The sequence below is a fragment of the Sinohyriopsis cumingii genome, chromosome 5, assembly GCF_028554795.1.
Source record: "Sinohyriopsis cumingii isolate HCF-2022 chromosome 5, ASM2855479v2, whole genome shotgun sequence".
NCBI classification, from domain to species: Eukaryota; Metazoa; Mollusca; class Bivalvia; order Unionida; family Unionidae; genus Sinohyriopsis; species Sinohyriopsis cumingii.
The window spans coordinates 145481214-145501350 of NC_142965.1; the positions used below are offsets into that span (position 1 = coordinate 145481214).

The 20137-nt window shown below is 36.4% G+C and overlaps 1 protein-coding gene across 4 annotated transcripts in view; it reads left to right on the forward strand.

Annotated features, from left to right (window-relative positions):
• Positions 1 to 6633: 6633 nt before the first annotated feature.
• Positions 6634 to 20137, forward strand: part of LOC149800406 (folate receptor gamma-like) — a 35713-nt gene continuing 22209 nt past the window's right edge. For all 4 annotated transcript variants that reach the window (XR_016421374.1, XR_016421373.1, XR_016421375.1 and 1 more), the window contains exons 1-4: positions 6634 to 6862; positions 9088 to 9147; positions 16640 to 16893; positions 17173 to 17361. Coding sequence is in view for 1 of the 4 variants with exons in the window: in XM_089960045.1 (XP_089816171.1) it covers positions 16729 to 16893; positions 17173 to 17361 (354 nt within the window). In the remaining 3 variants the exon portion in view is untranslated. The remainder of the gene's footprint in view (positions 6863 to 9087; positions 9148 to 16639; positions 16894 to 17172; positions 17362 to 20137) is intronic.

The window sequence follows — 20137 nt, forward strand, 5'->3', positions numbered from 1 at the left end:
CACCCACTCTTTGTTGGTGTTTCTTTGGATGGGGCGAAATGGTGGTTTGGAAACGGCTTTATGTGTCCGATGAGCCGCAGGAGTATAAGTCGAGGGTAGTGGCGACAGTGTTGGCGGTGGTAATGGGATGGCTTTGGTCTTCGTTTCTATTTTCACTTCTGATTTCTCTTCTTTCTTTTTGACCTCTGCTGAAGGAGAAGTGGACGTCATCTTTAAACCCAAGCTTAAAGTTCTTCTCGTTGGTGAGTGGGGGAAGGGGTCAACAAGGACGCTGAAATTGTACTATGAATGGGAACTGATGAGGGTGTTTGAAAGACTTCTCGTACCTCTTCTTCCTCATGCGTTCGTGGCACTGCATCTGTCTTGAGCGCTGGGGGTTGTGGTGGCGGTGGTGGTGGTGATGTACTTTTCATCAGTGTCTTAAAATCTTTCAGAGTTGGCAGAGCTGTTTCGCCTAAAGTACTCTGGTGAAAGAGTTGCAGTCATTGCAACAGTTGATCGTACCTTTGCATTTTTTCTGTTTCACACAAATCGTTGATATCCATCAACGACTGCAATTGGTATTGTAACTGGGACATCTTGGTCAAATGAGGATTGGAAGGCAAATGCGGTGTCCGTTGTTCTTAGCAACGATGGTATTCCATCCATCGTTTATAAGGCACTAGAGACAGTTTTCGTCCTTCCATCGGATTTCAATGGTCACATCTGAGATCTTCTGACTCCAGAGGTCCCTTTTTTCTTCTTTGTCCTTTTTTTATCTTGCGCCAATGAGTCCTTCCAGCATTGTTCCCAATGCCCCTTTCAGCAAGGGTCCTAAGAACACGATCAAAATTCCTCCGCGTGGTACCAACATCTTCCTCTTTTGATTGGTATTTACTTTTGGACCATTTAGCGAAGAACCTGTCGACGCTTGGCTGAGCATTCTTTCTGATGTGGAGATAAAGGTATCGTGCCTTTCAAGACATTCAGGCAACATTCACACACGGTATTGACGACGTCTTTGGAGCTGTTTGAGTGAGTTGTTTCAGCATGGGTGAAGGAGTTTTGGACAGGATGGACAACATGTTCCAATGTTTGGCTCAAAGAGGAAGTAATCCTTTCCTTTTTGTTCCTTTCTTTAGCCAGAGAGTGGTGTGCACCTCTTTTAAGGGACATCATTGGGCGTTCAGGATCACAAAAACACTGATCACCATCCCTCATCGCAATTCTTTTTATACTGGAATACGTCGCCACTGATTGTCTTTACGTAGTATCAACTTGATGACAGGCATCACACGTTGTGGAAGGGTTCGCAACGGACTAAATCCGGACATTTCTTGCTTTTATAAATCCAATAAACCCTGTAATATGCCCGATCTCTCTTAGACTTTGATTTTGGGGGCAGGTAATTTGTTAGCAGCTTCCACTGTAGCTAAAGAGGAGGAGGGTGTCAGCGCTGGAAAAGAAGTTCTTGGAAACGCGGATTTTCATTGTTTCATCAAATGAGAAAGAACGGGTATCAAACTGAGCTTGCCTGGCAACACTAGCGACGGAGAAGTGGAAGAATCTGAGGCTACTTTTTTTCTGCGGTCATTTCTGGATGCTTTCCTTTTTTATAGGCTTTTCTTTTTCAGTTGATGTGACCTGATCTTGACACCAATGCTCTCTTTCTTCTTCTGGGTCTGTTTGGCTTTCTTGGGAGTGCTTTGTTTCTTGGGGCGGTTTTTGGGTGCATTAGGATCCAATGATGACACTTCTTTCAGAACCGCTACCTCCAGGTTTCAAAATTATTAGCTTTTTGGTGTGAGTGTCGATGCGGGGATCGGCCAGTTGCGTCAAGCCTACTTTGTTTCTCCCAAAAAAGCGTTTGGTGGGGTGATGTGGAATGTGAATAATGTCTTTTAGTAATTGACGTGCTGTCACCGTAAACCATAGGGAGACTTCCTTGAGACGGGCGTCTAAGACCAGCACGTAATTGTGGATTTCTTTCGCGACTGATGCCGTACAGGGCACGGATCAGTTTGACGGGAAGATGAGACTGAAGGGATGTCATGTTGACGCTGTGTGAGACAGACCCAACGTGTCCGAGGTTTTTATAGATTTCTTTGTTGTTGTTTTTAAGTCGACGAAGGGGACGTGTACACGACAGGCCCTCCGTCTTCTCACCAGTGGTGAAACAAATGGGTACGAACTCGCGAATAATGGGGGGTAGTAGGTTTTGAATCCACAGCAAATAGGCGTGTAGGGTTTGAGTAGCAACGTCGTACGCATGAGTCAGCCAAGGTGTTTCTAAATGATTTGCTAAGACTTGCACTTGCAATTTTTCTTTAGGGCTTTTAAACAAGACCGCGTAATGAGCATTGAGACTGGGCTTTACTTTGTTGAAACAAATTTTGGGTGATGTAAATGAAATTGGCATTACGATAATATCCGTTGCACGTAAACCACAGTTTAATTTCTTCTTCGTCTTCTCCTAACATGTCGTCGAAGATGACCAGATGGGTTTGACTGGGGTCAAACACGATCCTGTCGTCTTCACCAGGAATGCCTTCCACAAACACGATGTAATCGCCTTGACTTTCTTGCAAGGGACTGTACGCCGATTGCCATTCTTTTTAACACCACACGATCCGTTCAGGTGGACCATCGATCAAATGATGTTTATGTTCAATCAAACGTTTCACAAATTTGGTTTTGCCTGAACAACTAGGTCCAGCAATTAACATGTCAAAGGGATGGCGAAGATACAAGGCTTCCCAACTAGCGCGATCTAAGTGTTCGTCGATGACTTTGAAAGTGGGGGAAGAGGTAGCAGAGACAGCAGAGGCAGCCATAATGCAGGGAAAGTCACTTTTGACACGAAGACAAGCAAGACACGAGCTTTTATACTTTTTTCAGGACAAGTTTATTTCAACACATGTTCAAATGGAACAACACGAAAAGAAAAAAATACTTTAAAGCCAAATGGTTAAGTACAGCGATAAAATGCATATCAAAACTATCAAAGTGGAATATAAGCAAGTCATTGTACAATATGTTTTTGGTAACAAAGGTGTCATAGGAACAGTGTAAAGTTCTTACAATATTTTAGTGTCCTCTAATAATCAGTTTTCATTTACTTTGGAAAAGAGCATAGTTTAAAATGGAGAAATGATTTTGAGTTTGTGTTTGACTTATATTTTGACCAGCTCTTGGTGAATGCGTTCTCTCACCTCCACAGGCAAGCCGCGAATGTTCTCTTGTAAAGTATTCATCAAGAGATTACAGAGGTCATCACATTAAAGGTAGGTAGTGACAGTGCGGAGACCATCGAGCATGTTCAGATAAGCTGAATCTTTCTGCCTCCACTCTTGAAGTGACACACCGCAAATGAAGCACTTGACTTTATCCCATTCTTCAGTATGGATATTATATTTCGGGTTTGTTTTTGGCTACTTCCCTCTGTGGTGTGTGTGTGTCTATTTGTTTATGTGTGTGTATTTATGTGTTCGTATAAGTTCGCGTACGTTTGTGTGGATACTAGAGTGTGTTTTTTCTCCCTTCCCTTCTGTTTGGATAGTAGAGAGTGTGTTTGTATGCGTTCACGTACGTTTGTGTGGATAGTAGATATTGATTTTTAATAGTAAATATTGGGGCATTTTTGATAGTAGATATTGTGTTTTTTACCCTTCCCTTCTGTGTGGATAGTAGAGTGTGTATTTGTATGCGTTCGCGTACGTTTGTGTAGATAGTATATTTGGGGTATGTATGCGTTTGCGTACTTTGTGTGGATAGTATGTTTGGGAGTTGTATGCGGTTACGTACATTTGTGTGGATAGTAGATATTGTGTTTGTATGCGTTCGCTTACGTTTGTGTGGATTGTAGAGTGTGTATTTGCATGCGTTCTCATACGTTTGTGTGGATAGTATATTTCGGGTGTGTATGCGTTCGCGTACGCTTGTGTGGTTAGTAGATATTGTGTTTGTATGCGTTCGCGTACGTTTGTGTGGATAGTAGATTGTGTATTTAATGCGTTCGCATACGTTTGTGTGGATAGTATATTTCGAGTTTGTATGCGTTCACGTACGCTTGTGTGGATAGTAGATATTGTGTTTGTATGCATTCGTGTACGTTTATGTGAATAGTAGAGTGTGTGTATGCGTTCGCGTACGTTTGTGTGGATATTATTTTTGTGGTTTGTATGCGTTCATGTATATTTGTGTGAATAGTAGATAATGCATTTGCATGTCTTAGTGTACGTTTGTGTCGATAGTAGAGTGTGTGTTTGACTGCGTAGCGTAAGTTTGTGTGGATAGTATATTTGGAGAATGTATGCGTTCGTGTACATTTGTGAGGATAGTCGATGTTGCGTTTGTATGCGTTCGCGCACGTTTGTGTGGATAGAAGAGTGTGTGTTTATATGCGTTCGCATACGTTTGTGTGGATAGCTGATATTGTTTTTGTTTTATCCCGTTCCCGTGTGTGGATAGTATATTTGGGATTTATATACGTTGGCGTACGTTTGTGTGGATAGTAGATATTGTGTTTATATGACATCACGTACGTTTGTGAATATAGTAGATATTGTGTATGTATGCGTTCGCATACGTTTGTGTGGATAGTATATTTGAGGTTTTTTTTCTCCTTCCTGTGTGTGGATAGTAGAACTTGTGTTTGTTTTTCTTCCTTCCCGTGTATGGATAGTTTATCTCGGGTTTGCATGCGTTCGCGTACGTTTGTTTGGATAGGAGATATTGTGTTTGTATGCGTTCACGTACGTTTGTGTGGATAGTATATTTGGTTTATTTTCCTCCTCCCTATGTGTGGATAGTATATTTTGGGGTTTGTTATTTTCTTCTCTTCTCTCTGTGGGAAGGGTGTGTGTGTGTGTGTGTTTTTGTATGCGTTCGCGTACGTTTGTGTGGATAGTATATTTGGGGTTTGTATGAAAATAGGAGATACCCAAAGGTCCTTTTCATATGCCTCGAAAAGATTTGCTTTCTTACCTAGTTTTTTTAGTCCTTTGTATAGTTGTTTGTGTGACAGATTGATGTTCATCAGTCTATGTATATGTGTTATATATGTATATGTCTCTACTGTCTTTGTTGCCAGTGTTCCGCCCAATCGACGTCAGTCCGTCGCTACATTGTTAGCAATCTCCAGTACCGTGACGTCACCCCTCTCTAATTCCTATTGACCATAGACAGTCCCAATCCATTGTCGATATACATTCCCTTTGTTAAATTCCCATTGACCATAGAGTATCCTATCCATGTTATATTTCCACAGACCTTAAACGTTCCCACGACCTTTTTGACTGGGATTTCGATAGACCCTATATTATCCCCTGTAACTACTACTGCTATTGTAAACGTAACCTCTTTAATAGAACATAAACAACAGTTGTATCTTTAATGATATGTTTCTTTCTTTTTTACTTTTGCCAACATTATCCTATACATAAAGCATGTCATTTGTAATAACAAATAATAAACATCGTCTTCAATTTTCCCATTATCACATAAACGACATAATCAATGTCGACATTTTCCCTGAAACTATAACAACATTAATAGGAAGTTCTCCTGGTCTGAAGAAAGTGCACAGCCGTTTTATCTCCTTTTTTTTCAACAAAACAAAAATAGCTTTCACATTCTATACATTCTGTACGACTTTCATAATTCCCCTAATGGCGTTGTTCTATTTAATTCTTCATTTCACCCTTGCACATTACAATCCATCAACGTTTGCCTAAATTGCACAATAAGTAAATTAACATTGTCAACATCCTGTGATAACCACGCAAAACCATATTTAAAAAGTGGCTGTCTGATACATGTTGTCCAAGTTATCGATGTAGATTTTTTTTGAACATATATATCAGCCATATCTATCTCCATAAAAGCGTGGACGTGGACGATTGTAGTATTAATTCTGCCTCTGAAGAACCATTATTGTTGACCCCTGCTCCTGACAATAATGGCTCTTTGTCGTTTCATGGTAAATCACATAAGAGCTCAATAAAGAGCAAGAGGTCCAAGTGGGCCTGATATCGTTCACCTGAGAGTTGGCATAGGTCAGCTTGAGAGTGCAAATTTAAACAAGCATTGAAGGTGTACAGGTGAAAGAAAAGCTTGAAACACATAGATATTGCATTGTCCTTTAGATTTCTCCCTAGCCGAAGAGCCGTGGCCCGATTTCATAATATATAATGTGTTTATAGACCCACCCATAAATATAACTACAAGGCATTACCAAAGGAATTAGCCTGTGCAGTCATCATCAATTCCTTGGTCTGTCCGTTACCCCTAATGGAACCCTGCCATTTGTGTTACAGTTCGGAAACCACTGACAGCTGCCCCCAGGGAAGTTGCGATCGTTCAATGGTTAAGAGTAGGAGATATGTTCCGAAAATCACCGACACGTTCTGTGGAGCTTGCAAAATTTAATGAGTTGAGAGGGGCAAACATTAGCGTTTCGTTCATAATCATTAATTTTTAAATTTAAGAAAACAACCAATTCCGGTTACTTCTTTCACTCTGTGTTTCAGTAAATGGCATGAAAGTATTTAATCTTAATTTTAAAAAAATCTTGCTGCCTTTGTTTGCACTAGTGACATTATCAAATGTTAAATAACCTACTTCTAACAATGAACATAAATAAGCAAACATAAATGAAAACTAAGCAAACTGAGCTAAGATAAACAAAAACTGAACAGTGAGTGAATAATTAAAAAATGCATAAAGAGCATGGAAAATATTTTTTATATTACAACATGTTACAGTTGTCACGGATCACTTTTGGCACATGGGCGTATCACTGAATACAAAAGACTACGTTCGTGGTTTTGTGCCGACTTTGTGAACATACTTATGCGGGACTGACTCTTACAGGCGGCATCTGGTAAATAAATAGGAGCTGAAAGTCGATTGATTGTGTAATATGTACAATATATATTGTTTCCCCAAGCTCCAGACTCTCCCTTGACTTAGATATTCCGGAGAGTTAGAATGACCAGACTATAGTAAGAGTGATAAAGGTCATGTAGGCATTCAACACCTACTATTTTCAGAAATGTTGTCATTTTCTAGAATTTGATTCTACAGAGAAGTCATCGCGGACAAATCTATGTCAAAATATATGGATATTTTTGGACAAGAGTAAGCTAAAAGTGTGATCCGGTTCAATCCAGATTGAATGCTCTGTGATGTTACATTGAAAGCTACGCATGGTCATAAATAAATTCGTACTACCCTATGTTGTGACGGTTAGACTCGACGCGCTCTTTTCTTGAACCAGTTTACTATCTGGTCACCATTTGTAAAGTCCATAGCGGTCAATAACTTTCGTCTGGAAATTTCTTGATGATAGTTAAGGTGCAGAGCGTTCAATAATCATGACTGAATAGACTTTGATCAAACAAAATTAGTATTACATCAATATCGATCACTTAATTGGAAAATGTGTTTCGAATGACAGTGACCGGTGGGAATCGGCAAATGCAGTGAACATTCCTGCTGTGAACTATATTAAGAAATGCGTTTCTAAGTTAAGACGTGTACTTTGCTTATATTTATGTTGGTCTTTCTTGTGGAAAAAGAGTCTGGAAGTGGAATAATGATATAATGCTCATAACCAAATTTTTTGAAAGTATGAAGCTTTAGTATAACGAAAACAAAGTAACAAATAGACTTGATTTATTTTAATTTTATGAGTGATTTTTTAATTAAGGAATGTTAGATGAAGCATTTCATCATCAGCTACATATTCTAAACGTAATACAGCTAAATCATAAATGAAAGTTCATAAGTGACTTCATTGAATAAAATCCTACTTTCAACATGCAGTTTAACTTTAACACATTTTTCTTTCTAAAATTCATTTTATTTTTGTGTTCTTGATGATGATAATGATGATGATGATGATGATGATTACCAAGGAATTGTGTTGCACTATTTTATTATTTCCAAAATATCATTCTACATTTATTAAAATTTCAATTAAAAGTATCTGTACAGCTTAACGGCTTTTATTTAATGATTTTCATTAAGACGCCGCTTTCTTTAGATCTTTTATTTCCTGGTTCAGATAGTGTCTATTGTGAGGTACATGCCCTTCGTTACATTCATTCATGATGATTATTTCCGACAGAATTTCTATTGAATAATTTATTTCTTTTAGTAGAATTGGTAAACGTCAATTCTGACTACAAAATCTGAACTAAATATTTGACATTCGAAAGTTAGTTTTCTTATTTACGTCGTCATCACAAACCTGTGTGTATCTCTTTTTATTCTTGAAAGTTGTACATCTTTTTTGCTTGTAGTAGACATTCCAGGTTGGTAATAGAACTTGACCTTTTAAGGAATTTTTGTAATTTTCCTCCATTTCATCTTTCCAGTCTGTTTAGGTAACTATCACTAAATAGACCATACATCTTGTCGGCAAATGATAATGTGTGATTTCCATACTGGCACTGAGTGAATACATAACTTACAACACCAAGCTGGTCAAATATAAAGCACAGCTAACCTCACCTGTCTTAAATAGACACCGACGTACAGAAAAGAGTGACTTTGATATTGAGCTTAAAGAGCATAAATATAAATAAATAAATAAAAATTATTTCGCTTTGAACATTGTTAATTTTTCAATTTAAAAAAAAAATGAAATCAGATCCATTTCTTTTTATTTGCATTTGTTTCACTCACTTAGAATTAAGACACATCATTTCCATTGAGTATTTTGTTTCCATTACTATAAAGCCTTATACTACCAAACAAATATGTATGTTATTTCATGAGTATCATTTCCATTTGCATAATTTTCACCACAAGAACCAGCAGCATTAATATATTCAAACTATACTTGCGAATAATGATAGTCATTGTGCAGCAAGTCGGTCACATTTAAATGAAAAATTATTCGAGTAAATTTGCACTATTATTTGAAATAAGTATTCATTTTTTATGTTTAGATTTCAGGTTATCACCAGATATCAGATTTATTTCAAATAGCGACGAAACATTATTAATACGCAATTTGTTGATTTCCACTGCGTGTTTTACTTCCATTTCGTTCCATTTTTCCATTGCGAGGTTAGTCATACCCCTTTTTATTTTGTTGAGGTACTCCGAATGCAGCAGACGAAAACACGTGCCCAAATGTTGCATGACAGCGGTAAATTGGTATGTTTGTTTTTATTCACATGTTATATTTATACTAGCATATTGAGTCTAATCATAGTGATTCTCTGTTATTCACAGCTTAAGATTTTCACAGCCTATAGACTTTAAGCGTGACATTTTATGCTTGCCTGAGTCGGAGTTGTTTTTTGATTCTGGATAATATGTTTGTCCCTATTTCATCAGATCAAGCCAAGGACACAACTTTTCCCAGCTTGTAATTCCCAAATCGTATGCTAATTTTGAATAAGTTTAAGCAGAAAACAACTTTAAATAAATGTTTTTGATAACTCTTGATTTATTTTGTATCCTATGTGTGTGTGTGTTTTTTTTCTTTCAATAATGAAAAAAATATGGAAACATATTACATGAAGGAACCACAGGCACAGGTGCTCGACGCGAGCTTGATGTTGAGAAAAAAAATAATCTGAAGGAAAAAAGTCACACAGTGACAAAAATACCTTAGATTACCTCCATGACCCGTTCTGACATAGGATCTTCTCTATCATACTATATAAGAGAGAAGGTACCTAACTTCCAAATATTTCGTTCCACCCATGACCCTCAATTTCCTTCTGCTATTTCCGGTCTTTAAAGGTGTACGACCATACTTTATAGCTTGTTTTACTCCTTAGATAGTTTTCTATTCATCAAGCCATCATTGACCTTTCTGCGTTGTACCAAACTAAAGTTACAGGCTCCGAAATGTGCGATTTTCGAGAATTATTACTGCTGAGACAAGTTCGAGCACATGTGGCAACCGGTGAAAAGACATACATGTACCATGTTTGCAGCTCTACGATACACCCCTTCTTTAATTACAGAACAGTGGTAGATGCAAAAGTTAGTTTTTACTTACCATTAACTCGATTCAACTTTGGAATGCTGTTCCATGGAAGAATTAGACATTGTCTTCTTCACTGCACATACATCGTATACAAGTGACTCTATTTTCAAAATAGGTAAACTATGTGGCACACATGTCAATGCCAAAATATGATTGGCTCAAAAGGTTGTCATATGAGCTACAATTATGCTGATGGAGAAAAAACTAACAATTTATACAAATTAAATATACATAGCAGTAACAGTATATGCAGTGCAAACATCATAACTTTTCACTCAATCTGCTCCACTTCCCCACACTGAATCCTTGGAATATTGATATTTTTCAGCAACGAACATTGATCAGAGAACCCATGTCATTTTCTGTTAATCAATATATGATTGTCTGTTGCCAGTTGAAAGTAAAATATATATGAAAATAAAGAATTACAAGGAAATGATCGTAGTAAATATAACATAAACTGATGAAGTAAATGTAAAAGATAAAGGTGTTAAAATTGTGTAAAATATATATAAAATAAAAGTATGCTATTGAATGTAAAAGATAAAAATCATTCAAATATTTTCCTTTAAATAAATAATTTCCAGTGTGTTGTTAATATAAACTGTTATTTTTCTTATTGGCATCTTATATATCAATCAAAATTGTCATGTGTTTGGCCTCCTTAAAAAGGACTGCGAGTAATCAACCTAAATATTCAAAACATCTTCCCTAAACTGAATGAGGTTAAATTAATGTTACAGCAAACTAGATCAGTCAATATTCTAGGTCTATGTGAAACCTTTCTTTACAGGTATTTTCGCTATTTAACAAAGAGAAAAATAACAAAATTTAATAAAAATATGTTCCAATAATGGATACTGTATCGTCATTTGTATTTTTTGACCTGTCAGTGACAAGAGTTGTCTTCACTCTCCCTATCCTCTCTGTGTGCATTTATCAACAACGGACTTCTCTGGTTTCAGTTAATGTCCATGTAACCAGTCCGATAATTTAAATACACCACTATCTCTTTCTCTGTCTCACTCACTCACTCTCATATACACCCTACTACTTGATGGCTTACCTGCAATTATGGAATATGCAACAGACTTTTTATAAGGGCAGTTGGTATAACTAGATATGAAAACAGGTGTTCACACTTTAAACAGTTGATGGATGAAGCAGTTGCTCAAACTCAACGAGATAAAAAAGACGGTCAGCTTTTGATGATTAGAGAATGAAGAGAAGCTTCCTGGAGCCATTATTAATAGTACCTACATAGTCCAAGTTTCCTCTGACCCTTCACACCCCATTTTTTTTTGGGGGGGGGGACATTTATGTTAGGGTGTAGGGTCAGAGTCAGTTGCCTATCAAAAAGGTCAAATTCACTGCTACAGCATGGTGGCGGCATAGGGTAGCCGCATACAGTACCAAGGGCCCAGCAAACTTAAATCATATGACATTGAGTCATACCTGCATAAAGTGAGTATTATAATCTCTTTCTTCGACCTTCTCCGACTGAATGCCCAGTCCAGAACAATGGAGAAACTTATTCTTGAGGCACTTTTTGTGGATGACGTTGCTCTCATGGCACACACAGAATCAGATTTCCAGTTCATTTTTGCTCGCTTCACGAATGGCTCGAGACTCTTCGGATTCGCTATCAGTTTGAACAAGACAGAGGTACTTCACCAAACTGTCAGAGGCACCATAGTTTGCCCCGCCACATCCCCCCCCCCCCCCCCCCGTATTGTGTCTATCGTAGACACCCAGCTGAAAGCTGGCATTCACTTCAAGTACCTAATGACCGCAGAAAGCAGGGTGAAACCACTGCTTGGTTAATTAGGAAACACCTGGCCGCAGAAGACAGGAAACTACTAATTACATGATATTTATATAGGAAATTCACAGGGAATAAGAATGACCGTTGTGACCAGGTGACCACTGAACTCAGGTGACTGTTAGGACAGGTTTGATAGTATAGCTTTGACTTGGTCTCCTTGTGTAAAGAACATGCTAACAGGTTATATTCATACTATTGTTATGTATATATATGTGTGTGTGTATATGTCCAATGATTGTAATCTGCCTTAAAAGATGAGTCATATATAGGGTGTAAATTGATTCGTTCTCAAGTTTCAAGGTTGAGATGTAATGCCAGTAAACATCATACGATCCAACAAGGACATGCATTCTTGTGAATGGAGGTCATTGTTTCTAAAAAGGCAACTGACCTATTTCCTGATTAGCCGTGTAAATCAACTGATTTCTTCATTGATAGAGTATTTCAAAATACCAAGAATGGTTCAATCAAAGTCTTATGTTGCATTCTTGTTATTGTGTGTTAGCTTTCTATATAAGTGAATTATTATGTGGAATTAAAAATTGAATTTCATAGTTTGCTGTAGTAATATTGGTCTTGGATAAGTTATCTGAGAGGATTGATTGATCTATTTAATATAATCATGCCTTGGAATTACAATGATTTAATATTCATGTAAAGGCTATTTGGATATATAATAGTTGTATGGAATTACTGTGAATTCTTTCAAATGCGTTTGTACTAATAGCTGTATTGGAATTACCTTGAATTCATTTAAAGACATTTTGGGATTACATCAGTGATTTCTACCGTACTGTTGACACATCAGTGCAGTACTGTAGTGACATCATTCAGAATTTCTTTGGATTACTCAGACCTATTGGAATTGATAGAACTTTTAGGGTTTTAGGAATTCATTCACCATATTGCGTGTTATTTTGAATTCTTTTTCTTTGAATTTTGGGGAAATAAATTATATTTTTCAATTATATAAACGTTGCTTTTGCTCTTTCTTGTTATATAGTACAAGACACTAGAGTCATAACAAAGCCCAGACAGCATGTGCTTCTCACAAGGGTCTTGTTGAGTATGTAGATTTTCATCCTATGAGACTGAAGTATTTTGATGTGAAATGATTGGAAAAATTATACTAGGTTGTATCACCAAGAAAATCTTTGACTTTTTAAGGGGTTGCAGTTTATACAACACATTTCAATCCTGTTTTAAGGATTATACATGTTTTACCAAATCTGTTTTTTTATATATACATTTTGCATTTTTAATAATTAATAAGGATTTTAAAAATTAGGGTAGGTAAGAAGGTTGTTGTTTATTTTCTTTAAGCATTATTTATATATTATAATGATTAGTACAGATATAATGTGGGGCCCCCGAGTGGCCGAGTGGTCTAAAGCGTTCTCCGTTACGGATCACTGCCATCTCACCGCTGTCTGCGTGGGTTCGAGTCTCGGATTCGGCTAATGTGGGTATGTGAGAAAGCTTGCCAGTAGCTTCTCGTGGGTGGGTGGTTCTTTCCCGGGTTCTTCCTCCACCATTAATACTGGCCGCCATGTATAGCCAATCGCGTGCTGAAAAATGGCGTTAAACCCAACAACAACAACAACAACAGATATAATGTACTTAGGTACTTACTTTATAATGATTAGTACAGACATAATGTACTTAATACTTACTTTATAATTAGTACACATAATGATTAGTACACATATAATGATTAGTACAGATATAATGTACTTAGTACTTTATAATTATTAATACAGATATAATGATTAGTACATCATGATTAGTACAGATATAATGTACTTTGTACTTTATAATGATTAGTACACATATAATTAGTACAGATATAATTATTAGTACAGATATAATGTGCTTAGTACTTTATAATCATTAGTACACATATAATGATTAGTACAGATATAATGTACTTAGTACTTTATAATGATTAATACACATTTAATGATTAGTACAGATATAATGTGCTTAGTAGTTTAAGTGGTGGGCTAAATCAACTCGATTTGATTAACAGATAAATTTTGGGAAGTTTTGATTTTTATAAATAAAAAAACATTATAATGATTAGTATATATTCTTAGTTAAACCAGCTCAATTTGATTTTTTTGGTTGAATTTCCTGGGGGAAGGGGGACCATGGGGGAAAAGTAATAGCATCAGCAAAGAAAAACAGAAATGGTCAACCGACCAAAAACACACATTTTTGGGGAACCTTATGCATAATTTTAAATTTTTGGGAAGGGTTTAGCTGCCTTAATGTTTGTGCAATTTACCGGTACTAAAATTTACATTTTTAAAACTTAACCTTTTGTTGGCACTACTGTTATGTATATTTAATTTGTCTTTGTTAGTTTTTTCTCCATGATTATGTTATGCATAATTGTATTTTGGACTTGACCTTGTCCAAAATCAAGTTGTTGGTGTACCTGACCAGTAATTTTTATTTTGTAAACAATAGCACGTGGTTAATATTTGTGTATGAGTACAGGTTAAGTTTTAGGATCATTATCTTTGGAATTAATTTGGGTCCAGGTCTAGGACAATTGAATTGATGTTTCCTATGTTCTCTGTTATACTTTTAGTAATAGACCTTGTCTTGTTGACAGCATAGAATATTCTAGCAATGAACTTATGACCTGGTTCTGCTTTGGTATTTTAGCCTTTTATATGATATTGATTACTTGAGAAATTAATCATTCTTGCATTTAACAACTGAGGCAGAATCAGTCTTATTGTGTTCGGTATTTCATTGGGTTGATTTATTTATTCAAATTATTATTCACTGGAAATACAAAATGCTCATGATATTCATGGACTGGAACATTAATTTGGAGTTATAGTGAATTCAGACAAGAACATATATGAATTATATTATTCTGATACATCAAAAGACTTAGCATATCTCCATACTACAGGCCACGGGTACATTTCTATATTGGAGACTACAGGCACATCAACACATTTAGTATTGCAACTTACTTGGAATACCACTGGAATTCATTTGGACATGTGATCAAACTTTTTGCCTGTTTGGGATTTAATTCACAGTAATGTATGTTCTTTTTAAATTTTCACTTTGTATTTATGGGAAATATGTTATTTGTTTAATTTTGCGGAACTTGTTGGTTTTCACTCTTTTCTGTTACTTAGTTTAAGACTGTATAGTTGTAATACTATATAGTCACTTTTGTGTTGAGTGCCTTAAAAGACTTCTTTGTACACACTTCATTCTCACACAAGACGGAGATAAGTCACCAATGACAAGAAAGATAAGGACAGTATCATGATATTCTTCTCTTACATGGGTGGACTCAAGTGTCTTTTCCAGAGACAACCTTGGTGGTCGCTTGGCCTGTTCAGAGGAGGATTTGAACCCAAAACCTTCTGGTCAGAGGTCCAGCTCATAACCATCTAACTACCTCAGTTCCTTTTCCCCATTTTTTTTATTGCAGAAATCAAAATTTAAAATGAGAACATTTCATGAAGATCTCACTGCTCTTGATGTACTGTAAAATACTCAGTGACTCAGATTGTCCCAAAATACTCAGTGACTCAGATTGTCCCAAAATACTCATTGACTCAGATTGTCCCAAAATAGGAAGTTTCATATGTGCCTGTAAACAATTTCAACCCAAACAGTGTGTGTGGTGTAAATTTGTTAAATTTACAGATATCTAATTTCACTCTGGTTGCAAACAAATTGTTAGAATTATACAGTAGCTGAACACCTATGTTTGACATCGTCTCATGTAGTACTTGTATTTATGTCAACATATTTAAATTCCTTTCTTTTCAGTAACAGATCATCCTCATTATCATCCCATGATGTAGACCAGGAAAGAATTTAAGGCATTATTGATCACCCATTAAGTTTTATCAAGCCCTGACTTGGCAGAAACTCCAAATAGCAATCACTTGACCCTCATTGTGTGTTGGCCACACCCTATATTACCTTCAGTGTGTGTGTTTTGGCCACAGATCACCCTCAGTGTGTGTGCTGGCACATGAAGATTACCTTCAGTGTGTGTTGGTCACACCCAAGATTACCCTCAGTTTATGTGTTGGTCACACCCAAGATTACCTTCAGTTTATGTGTTGGCCACAGATTACCCTCAGTTTGTGTGTTGGCCATAGATTACCCTCAGTTTGTGTGTTGGTCACACCTAAGATTACCCTCAGTGTGTGGTTTGGCCACACCTAAGATTACCCTCAGTTTGTGTCTTGGCCACACCCTAAATTACCTTTAATTGGTGTGCTGGCCACACCCAAAATAACCCTCAGTGTTAAAGTTATTAACGTAGATATGCCAAACAGGTGGACTTGACAAATGGATTTCTCATTTTAGTTAGCAAAATTGGACATAATATACCAACAAAAAGTAAAACTTAAACTTTATCTTACATGCATTAGCAGATGTGAGACAAGTTTTATCACATGCCCATGTTGGCCAGTACAATACTTGACCTCCATAAAAGCTGGATCCAACTGCAAACATCACAGACCCATAATGTGCTGAAAAATCGGTGTCTATGTTATTACCAGTAGAAAAGTTACCATAGACCCTGATCTGCCAGTAGAAAGGATATCATAGACCCTGATCTGCCAGTAGAAAGGATATCATAGACCCTGATCTGCCAGTGGAAAGGATATCATATACCCTGATCTGCCAGTTAAAAGGATATCATAGACCCTGATTTGCCAGCACATAATTTGCTGGCATATCAGTGTTTATGTTTATCGTTGGATTGAATGTTTTCGGTTATGTCCAATGTTAAAATATTCTGATGTTACTAAAATCTTTCCTTGCAGAGAGTAAATGTGCAGGTGATTTGACAACATATTCTGTGAAGTGGTTGGACAGTTAACATTTTTTAGATACGTGAAAGCCCCAAATCAGCATGGAAACAGTGCATAAACTGACTCTTACGGCATGCGTGCTATTCCTGACTGTGGCAGGGAACCGACTTGCAAATAGAAAGACACAGGATGATTACCTGAATATTTGTCTGGATGGCCAGAACCACAAGAGTGCCCCGGGACCAGAATCAGACCTCATGGATAAGGTAAAATGTATAGATACCTGATAGTAGCTAGGGCTCAACATATGGCTGATGGAACTTTTTTTCTAAAAAGACTGGCAGTCTTTGGAATATGGCAGAATTTTATCCCAGAAATATAGAGAAAAAGAGAGGGATTAGAAAACAATTGACATGTTTTTTCTTAACACTTATAAATATCAAATAGATGTTGGGTGTAAATATTTTGCTGTCAACTAAAATATACATCTCTGTTCTTGCTTATAATTTACTTTGTAGTCTATCACAGTCGTTGTGTATTTACAGTGTAAACCATGGAAAAATCGCAGCTGCTGTACAGCGGAAGTGAGTGAGCTGCTGCACATCAACAAAACCTGGTATAACTTTGACTGGAGTCATTGTGACCAACCACTTTCTGACAGATGTAGGGCTCGATTTATTGAAGACCTTTGCTTCTACGAATGTTCACCAAATGTTGGTCCATGGCTTGTACAGGTAAAGGAAGATGTAGATATTATCAAAAGCCCCAGTTAGTATTAATTGAGTACAAGTTAAATGTCCCATATTGCTACAATGTTCATTTATGACTGGACTATTGACTCTCTACTGATGTGTTCCTTAATGTTGGTTTCTAACACTGTGCCTGTTTCCATCTCACAGTCATTACATTTGACATAATAAACCACCCCACATTTTTTAAACACCCATCTACACCAGTTTCCTTGTATCACATAACTATTATAGGTCACATGATCAACATTAGTTACTGATGAAGGTAGCGTGATATTGCTGAGAATTTGAAGTGGGTTTCACATGGGGAAAATGTGACTAACTTTGTACATTCTTGCTTGAGTCTTGATTAAGTTGTGGATTTAAGTTTTTGCATTCTGTATACATATTCTTATATCTGGAATCGTATAATTTGGTGAGGGGAAACATTTTGACATGTATTACACCCCCATAAAGTTCAGTAACTGTGAACCATATTTTATGCTTCATTGTTATGGTTAAGGTCTTTTATTTCTCAAATTCTTTTAATGCTGGAATGAGATAAAATGAGATGATTGAATGCATCTGTTATTAGTACCACAATCTTGTTGAGTGTGTCAAAATCCAATCTCTGAGACAGGTTATTTGACTTCAGCCTAATGTGTTTACCTTTTAATGCTGGAACCATAAAATGAGATGATTGAATGCATCTGTTATTAGTACCACTCTTGTTGAGTGTGTCAAAGTCCCATCTGTGAGACAGGTTATTTGTCTTCAGCCTAATTGTTTACCTGTATAAACAAGAACATTTTGTTTTAGCGCTGTAAATGTTTTCAAAACCTGCCTTCCATTTAAACAGTAATAAAGCACATGACAAAATGATGTAACTTTGTATCCCAGTCTTATTCAAAGTAAGCATAGGAAATGATCTCCAGTTTGGAAGTATTTCACAAGTATTGATGTCAGCAACAGACAGAAAGCTGAATATAACCTCTGCTGCACAGAGGTTTCCAACACACTGAGTATAGCACTGGTGCCATGAGCATCCACTGGAAACATGTACCAAAGTCTCCTAAAAGGGATCACATGGTCTCTAGCACCTCACAGGCACTTAACACATTCAAGTCACCAGTGATATGGCATCATATTGAAAAATTAGCCATGATGAATGTACGTGATCTCTGGTAGTTCAAGGGGACGAGTTCAAAAAGTTTTGTGCCAGTTTAGACCCCAAGTAAAAGGTGACAGGAAAAATAACTTTATGTTACAGTTCACTGTATATGTCATACAATATTGGAATGACCTCACTGCTTAGCATGATTATACTGTTTGGTAAAAGAGTTGTCATGCATAATATTTGTGCACAGATTTTAATCTTACTGAATTTCCATATATCCAAACAGTTCATAAATATTGAGAGACAGAAGCAAGAAAATGTCCATAATTGTTTGCTTCTCAATTCTAGTTGACGGAATTTGCACATTTCTTCATTCTGTCTATTGGTTAATATTTCGGCGCTTGTAACTTTTTTTAACAGTGTAGTCATCAGGTAATCTCTTTGGTCCACAAGTATAACTGACATTTAAGGACATTTATTTACCATGAGATATTCAGCTTGGCTGGTCATGCAATTTTAAGTTTGATTCTTTCTTTTAATGTTGACAACGTTATTATCAATCATGGAATCATTAGAGCAATAAGTCAGTCTATATTCTGGAATACATCTTACCTGGCTGCAGTTCCTTAATACATGTATTGGTTGTTCTATCAAGATTTGAGTGAAAACTTCAGTGAACAGATCAGTAGATTGTTACTAGTCTAGGCTTTTACAAAAAGTAACAGGAAAAAAGTGAAGACAACAAGCTTTGTAAAATTTAACAAATAATTTATTTCCCTAGAATATTTAGTGAAAAATGAGAAAAAAGAACATAGGTTTTTATGAATCAAATCCAAATATAATCCAAGAATTAAAATATAGAAGTCCTAGTAATAAAAAGTCCTGAATGAAACTTAGTTTGAATCCTGGTGAAATCCGAAATGGAAGACAATGACATCATTAATGGTCAGCAAAGTGCTGCAGTGTCAACAGTCTCTTGTAGAATCACAGAAAATATTATTCAACTTTATTTAATTCTGTATAAATTTTGGTAAATGTCCTTGTCTAAGAATTAATTTAGAGCACTTTAATATTTCCTGTGAAAATAATCACTTGAAATCCAGTAATTTGAAGAAAATAAAATCTCAGCCCAAACTGGCCACAACAACACAGCTTAACGTGTCAAAAGTTTAAAGACCACTGACTACTTCTATACAAAACATTAGATATAAGGCTAACTTAAGGTGCAAAACAGATTTCCGAATGAGGGTCAAATAGTCACCCTTCCAGAACAAAATAGAAGCTGTTTACATGACTAACATGACATACTCCCAGTATGGCCTTAAATGAAATAAATGGTTCTTACTCTGGGAATGAATTTTATTTTAAAAAAGTTGTTTACCAGCACTGCCACTGTTTTTGAATCAAGGTCAGAAACTAGATACATAAGTCAGGTCAAACAGAACTGAACTAAATTTCTGGAAAATGGCAAATCCAGTAAACAAAGTTACCTTATGATAGCATGTAATGGAATAATTAAAAAAATTAAAACTAACAAAAATATAATGAAATTAAATATATATAAGATATAATTAAGAAGTCTTTACTTTTTTTATCAGTATCCCTAATGTAAAATTCACATTTGGCACTGGTTATTTTTCTTTTTTCCATGAATGCCAAAACATG